Raw genomic sequence first — 7,770 nt, 5'->3', positions numbered from 1 at the left:
CTGGACTCACAGCAGGTGGGCTGGCAGCAGGTGGGCTGGCAGCAGGTGGTCCTGCAGCAGGTGGTCCTGCAGCAGGTGGGCTGGCAGCAGGTGGGCTGGCAGCAAGGGGAGCAACAGGAGTGGGTCATGGTGTCAGGTGTGGAGAGTGAGTTTCTATTCAGAGGTGAGTTTCCCAGATTCTGAGAACTCCTTCTTTCTGAGGCTTTTATACACTGGACTGCCAAAGTTTGACCCAATAAGCAAGAGTTTTCCTTGTTTTTCATGTTGTTTTCTATCATCACTGGGGGAATTGTCAAGGAGGAAGTTATTCTTTAAGTGTTATGCATCTTCCAAAAATAAAGGTTTAATGTTTCTTAATTGAGTATTATTCACAGAAACTTTTTCCAGATGAAAGGAAGGTGGTCACATCATCCGCATCCTCCTGCTTCAATCATCATCTGGTCTTGTGATAGTTCCAGTTGGCTTAGGAGGGTCAGAACAGTTGTTCCGCCTGGCTTTCTTCCTGAGCCGTACTTAGATTAGGAAGTGCACTTGGAGAGACACATGATGCCGACTGATTCAGTGATCAATTGAACTCTGCCTGGGTCCAAGTGTGCTCACTACACAAGCTTGACACCAAGACTACAATAAATAGGTTTCTGTGACAACCACTGTACCTGTGTATCCCAGTTCTATCAATACTCCTTGTGGAGTTGTTCTTTCACATGGTAATTCTATGTTTATCTTCATGAGGACCTGCCAGGAGCTCTGGTGATGTAGTGCCTAAGGCATTTGACTGCTAACCAGAAGGTTGGCACTTCAAACCTATCAGCCACTCCATAGAAGGAAGACTGGGAAATCTACTTCCATAAAGATTTACCACCTTGGAAACCTAATGGGGGTCAGTAGGATTTGGAATTGACTTGATAGTGAGTTTGGATATATATATATATATATATATATTTGCCAGTGTGGCTGGATCCTTTTACAATCCCACCAGCAAAGCATGAGGGATCCAATTTCTCCATATCCTTGTCACAGCCTCTTGCTTTCCATTTTTTTTTTTTTGTTGTTGTTGTTGTTGTTTTTTGTTAATCATAGCTATCCTAGTAGGGGTGAAGTGGTATCTCATTGTGGGTTGGATATGCATCTCCCTAAGGACTAATGACCCCTCCTCTGTCTGTTCTGACCCCTCCTCTGTCTGTTTGTTGTACTTGCTGTCTTCTGTGTCGTTGTGATGCTGGAAGCTATGCCACTAGTATTTCCAATACCAGTAGGTTCACCCATGGTGCATAGTTTTTAGCAGAACTTTCAGATTAAGACAGACTAGGAAGAAGGACAAGTTGGTCCACTTTTGAAAAAATTACCCATTGAAAACCTCATGAATGAAATGAAACATTGTCTGGTATCATGCCAGGAGACAACCCCCTCAATCTGGAAGGCACTCAAACACAACTGAGGAATGGCTGTCTCCTCAAAGCAGAAGAGATCTTAATGATGTGGATGGAGTAAATCCTTTGGAACCTTCATATGCTGATGTAGCATGATGCAAAATTAGAAGAAACAGCTGCAAACATTCATTAATAATAGGGATGTGGAATGTATGAAGTGTAAATCTAGGAAAATTGGAAATTGACAAAAATGAAATGGAGCACATAAAGATCTATATCCTAGGTATTAGTGAGCTGAAATGGACTGATATTGGTAATTTTGAACCAGACAAATATATGGGCTACTATGCTGCGAATGACAAATTGAAGAGCAATGGGATCACATTCATCATCTAAAAGAACATTTCAAAATCTATACTGAAGTAAAATGCTGTCACTCTAACTCATTTGCCATTGAGTCGGATCTAACTCATAGGGACCCCTCCTTGGGTTTCCAAGGCAATATCTCTACGGAAGTAGGTTGTCCAACCTTCCTTCTGAGGAGTGGCTGATGGATTTGAACCATCAGCCTTCTGGTTAACAGTCAAATACCTCAGGCACTATGCCACCAGAGCTCCCAAAATGCTGTCAACGATAGAATAATATACCTATGCCTACAAGGAAGACCAGTTAATATGGCTCATATTCAAATTTACATACCTACCACTGAAGTCAAAGATGAAGAATTGAAGTTTTTTTTTTAATCCGCCAACTTCTACAGTCTGCAACTGATGAAACATGCAATCAAGATGCATTGATGATTACTGGTGATTGGATTGGAAAATCTGGAAACAAAGAAGAAGCATCAGTAGCTGGAAAATATGGTCTTGGTGGTAGAAACGACACTGGAGATTGCATGACAGAATTTTGCAAGACCAGTGACTTACTCATCGCAAATACTTTTTTTCAACAACATAGTAGCTTTGCTATTAAAACATGGGCTTTGCCAATGGGAATACACAGGAAAGAGATGATGGAGAAGCTCAATATCATCAGTCAGAACAAAGCCAGGGGCCACCTGTGGAGCAGACCATCAATTGCTCCTATGCAAATTTAAGTGGAAGCTGAGGAAAATTTTAAAAAGTCTGTGACGGCCAAAATATGGCCTTGATCATATCCCACCTGAATTTAGAGACCATCTGAAGAATAGATTTGAAATTCTTAACATCAATGACTGAAGACCAGATGAGTTGTTGGATGACATCAAGGACATCATACATGAAGAAAGCAATGGATCATTAAAAGAAAGGAAGAAAAGATCAAAATGGATGTCAGAAGAGACTTAGAAACTTGCTCCTGAACAGAGAGTAGCTAATGACAATGGAAGAAATGATGAAATAAAAGAGCTGAACAGAAGATTTCAAAGGGTGGCTTGAGAAGACAAAGTATTATAATGAAATGTGCAAAGACCTAGAGTCAGAAAATCAAATGGGAAAAAACACTCTTGGCATTTCTCAAGCTAAAAGAACTGAAGAAAAAAAAATCAAGCTTCGAGTTGCAATGTTGAAGGAGTCTATGAGCAAAATATTGAACAATGCAGAAATATCAAAAGAAGACTGAAGGAATATACAGAGTCACTGTACCAGAAAGAATCTGTCAATGTTCAAACATTTCAGGAGACAGTATATGTCAAGAATTGATGGCACTGAAGGAAGAAACTGAAGGACTTGGTGAGAAACAAGGCTCTAGGTATTGAAGGAATATCCCCTGAGATGTTTCAAGAAACAGATGCAACGTGGGAAGCACCCACTTGTCTATGCCAAGAAATTTGGACAATAGCTACTGGCCAATTGACTGGAAGAGATACATATTTATGCCCATTCCAAAGAAAGGTGATCCAACAAATGCAGAAATTATCAAACAGTATCACTAAATGACCGGACTTCATCGTACCTACTTTGGTCATATTTTCAGAAGGGACCAGTCCCTGGAGAAGTATATCATGCTTGGTAAAGTAGAAGGTCAGCAAAAAAGGAGAAGATCCTCAATGAGATGGGTTAACTCAGTGTCAACAACAATGGCTGTAGTGTAGCAGGGATTGTGAGGATGGCACAAGACCAGATGATATTTCATTTTGTTGTACATAAGGTCACTATGAGTTGGAGCTGACTCAACAGCACCTAACAACAACAACATCATTAATATAACACACAAATAAAATTTTGCTGAAGATAATTCAAAAACAGTTGCAGCAGTACATCAACAGGAAACTGTCAGAATTTAAGCTGATGAATTAAGAGAGGACGTGCAATGAGGGATATCATTGCTGATGTCAGATGGATCTTGGCTGAAAGCAAAGAATACCAGAAAAATGTTTACCTGTGTTTTATTGATTATGCAAAGGCATTTGACTGTGGATCATAACAAATTATGGATAGCATTGCAAAGAATGAGAATTCCAGAAAACCTAATGGTGCTCATGAAGAACTTGTACATGGACCAATAGACAGTCATTCAAACAGAACAAGGGGATACTTCATGGTTTAAAATTAGGAAAGATGTGTGGCAGGGCTGTATTCTTCACCATACTTACTCAATCTGTAACAACTTGAGTTATGCAGAAGACACATCCTTGTTTGCTGAAAACAAAGAAGACTTGAAACATTTATTGATGAAGATCAAAGACTACAGCCTTCTGTATGGACTACATGTCACCATAAAGAAAACCAAAATCCTTACAACTGGACCACTAAGATCCATTGTTTAAATGGAGAAAAGACTGAAGTTATCAAGGATTTCATTTTACTTGGATCCACAATCAACACCCATGGAAGCAGGAGTCAAGACATCAAACAACATATTGTACTGGGAAAATCTTCTGCAAAAGACCTCTATGATGTGTAAAAGAGCAAGGACATTACATAGAAGACTAAGATGCACCTGAGTGAAACTAGTGTCTTTTCAATAGTCTCATATGCATTCAAAAGCAGGACAATGAGTAAGGAAGTCCACAGAAGAACTGATGCATTTGAATTGTGGTGTTGGTGAAGAATATTGAATGTACCATGGATAGCTAGAGGAACAAACAAGTCTATCTTGGAGGAAGTACAGTTGAAATTCTCCTTAGAAGGAGAATGGAGACTTTGTCTCTCATACTTTGGACATGTTATCAGGAGGGATTGATCCTTAGAGGACATCATGTTTGGTTAAGTAGAGGGTCAGCAAAAAAGAGGAAGATCTGCAATGAGATGGACTGACACAGTGGTTGCAAAAATGGGTTCAAATATAGTAGTGATTGTGAGGATGGCACAGGATTGGGAAGTGTTTCATTCTATTGTACACGGGGTCACTGTGAGTAGGAACCAACTCAATGGCACCAAACAGTAACCATGTTTTCAATTATGTCAGTTTTGTAAATTAATCCTTTTTAAAAAAAAAATTCCATTTAGTTAAGCTCTTCCAAAAGAATAAATTCTTAGGGTATTAACTCACTGTAAGAGTGGCCAAGAGCCCAATGATTATTTCTAACCCAATGACCCCCTATAGTGCCTGAATTCAATGGGATGACTGGATTGAGAACTATTAACTGGGAATGAAATGACAATGCTGATTAACATCTGTGATTGATTAGACACATGAGTCAATAAAACCTGATTCAGTTATTTATGTCCTGTGTTGCACACACTCTGACTTATCACCTTATCCAAATAAGGTTATCAATACGGCCTCTGGTCACAGGACACAGTGAAAGACTAGAAGTGCTTTGTAAACACATAAAATGCTTTCTAAAGGAAAGTCTTTTGAAGACTCAGGGCTCATATAAATTAGAGTTTTCAGCTAGGTAGGGATTATTAGAAGATTGACAAGAAAGGCCTCACGATAGTTATAAAGATGATTCAAAATGATCATAAAAGGCAGGGAATAAGAAACAAGAATAATGAAACAATTGGAGAAACACATTATCATGTAGCAATATTGAGCAATTCCAGTTACTGAAGTCTGAACAATCAACTTTCAGGATATGATTTTTAAAGATAGATGAGAAGGCTGAGCTGGAATCTCATTGGAAGGGTAGATATTGTCATCATTTGCAAATAATCTCTAACAATCTGAGCTGGGGCAACATGTTGTTGTTGTTGTTGTTATGTGCTGTCAAGTCAGACCCGGCTCATAGCAACCCCTCCTTGGATTTCCGAGGTGGTATCACTACGGAAGTAGATTGCCCAACCTTCCTTCTGAGGAGTGGCTCATGGGTTTGAACCACCAGCCTTCTGGTTAGCAGTCAAGTGCCCTAGGCACTATGCTACCAGAGCTCCTTGGGGCAACATAAAGAGATGGAAATGTCACAGAAATAATGTGAACAACACTTTCATAAATTTACAAACAATAGAATTCTAAATCTTCTAAAATTATCTATTTTTAGAATACATTTTATTTTTCTAGATTAATGTCTACTTTTGCTCATTTAAGTAGGAATCACTATAATTTATTTCCAGTTCTTCATCATTTTCCTATATTCTTTACATAAGTTGGTTTTGAGACTGGCGAGATTCTTTTGTGACTCAAATGATTTTGAAATATCTTTTTTTTCTGTTGTTATTTCTAAAGGGTCTCCTTTAATTAAATTAAATCTATTCAAAAGTTTGAGGTTGCAGTTTAACATTCATTCTCATTTTGAGCATGTGCACAAGAAAAATCCCACTTGTACTTTCTGAACCATGTACCGTAGGAGAGATTCCCAGGAGGTGTCCAGTGACAAAAGGGTTGAGCTTTCTCCACTTGAACAGAAGAAACAGAGACCAAGGCCACTTTTCTTAGATTAACCCTTGCACTTTCCATAACAGTATTATATTAATATTAAATTAACTATAAGAAATTAACTACAATGCAATAAACAGTGTAACTCACTGATGGAAATGAGTATAACTCACCAATATGGTGTAATTACCAGTATAACTCACTGGGGAGATGGAAGATGATGGATATGTCATTCATAACCAACTGATGGCATTAAATTATAATCTGATACACAAAGAAACAAAACAAAAAAATAAGTCAAACATCATTGTGGTGACAATCTTACATAATAGAGGAGTCTTTTAACTTTTTAAGACTTTGGAAAAGAAGAAAGGGGAAAAAACCTCAACTTCTCCCAAAATACAATTAGAAATATCATAAATAACCAATAGCTATTATGACAGAAATGAAGTAAACTGAAGCATAAATTTCATCCTGGATGTTCATGATGCAATGGCTTGAGTGAGGAGGTGTCCCAAGTTGCAGACGATAGTGAGACTGGGAATCTACATTACAAAGAACCAAAACCAAACCATGCAGTCACTGTCTATAGATTTTATGCTAAGTTTGAGGAATTGACTCAGACCTGATTGAAGCTATTAAACAATGTGAAACTTAAATGGGGGATAGAGGAGTATAGGGTAACCATGGAAACTTAAGAGTTAAGAGAAGTGCTGAGGCAAATGTTAACAGCCAAGCACTGCCCAGGGGAGACAGAGGATTAGTTGTGGGACTGTGAGTTTTCCAGTTCCACTGGTGAGACCTATTGTGAAGTGATGTATCAAATGCCACTCAACACTTGGTTCCCTTGACTTCCCTGTACTATCCCTTGCTCACAAAATAATCTTCTATAGGGGGAATAAGTGGTAGTTGAGGAGATTAACATTCTGCATAAAGTTAATTCTCCTCTAAATTAATAAATAGGCATTTTTGATTTATTGGTTGGATAACAGGAATCTGCCCCAAAAAGTGGATTCATCTTTGGTATGTATACAAAACCAAGTCTGCCAGGATGAATGCCAAGGTCATGATAAATTTATAAGGTGTTTTTTTTTTTTTTTCTCCCTCTCTCCAAATGATTGCCAATGATTGTGGCAGTGTGTGTTTCTTTGAAGGCATTATGCATTTGAATGCCTTATGTTTGAATGCGTATGGACTTCAGAGAATGGTATTATGCTAACAATCAATCAATCAAATAATGATTGGACAGGATAAATAATAGTTTAGGAATGAATCATAGGGATGGAGGTGACTTTGATAAACTTCTGGCCACGTGGGTGGCTGTCAGATATAATGCTTGAACATTCCTCAGAAAATGCAAGATGTGTGGGGATGGCTCAAAGGTAAAATTTCATGGAGTAGTTCAGAGTAGCTCAATTCCTAGACTGTGTCTATACTCAAATTTCCTTAATAATGTCTTGGTTAGGAGAATAAATTGCCTCAAAGTTTGGGAATTCAAGAAATATGTCCTGAGGGCCTGTTTTCTGGCATGTTAATTGATACCTTTTTTATTTTCTACACTATACATGGGAAGGAGCTCTGGTAGCATAGTGCCTAAGGCACTTGACTGCTAACCAGAAGGCTGGCGGTTCAAACCCACAGCCACTCCTCGGAAGGAAGATGG

At 38.6% G+C, this 7,770-nt stretch overlaps 1 protein-coding gene across 1 annotated transcript in view; it reads right to left on the bottom strand.

Annotated features, from left to right (window-relative positions):
• LOC103198102 (keratin-associated protein 9-2-like) overlaps window positions 1-7,770 on the bottom strand; it is a 26,353-nt gene that overhangs the window by 16,576 nt on the left and 2,007 nt on the right. Inside the window, exon 2 of the mRNA XM_007942202.2 lies at window positions 7-217. Coding sequence (XP_007940393.2) covers window positions 7-217 — 211 coding nt within the window. The remainder of the gene's footprint in view (window positions 1-6; window positions 218-7,770) is intronic.

This window comes from Orycteropus afer, unplaced genomic scaffold (genome assembly GCF_000298275.1).
Source record: "Orycteropus afer afer isolate SDZICR_OR568_19922 unplaced genomic scaffold, OryAfe1.0 scaffold00085, whole genome shotgun sequence".
NCBI lineage: Eukaryota > Metazoa > Chordata > Mammalia > Tubulidentata > Orycteropodidae > Orycteropus > Orycteropus afer.
This window is presented reverse-complemented; position numbering and strand designations above follow the sequence as displayed.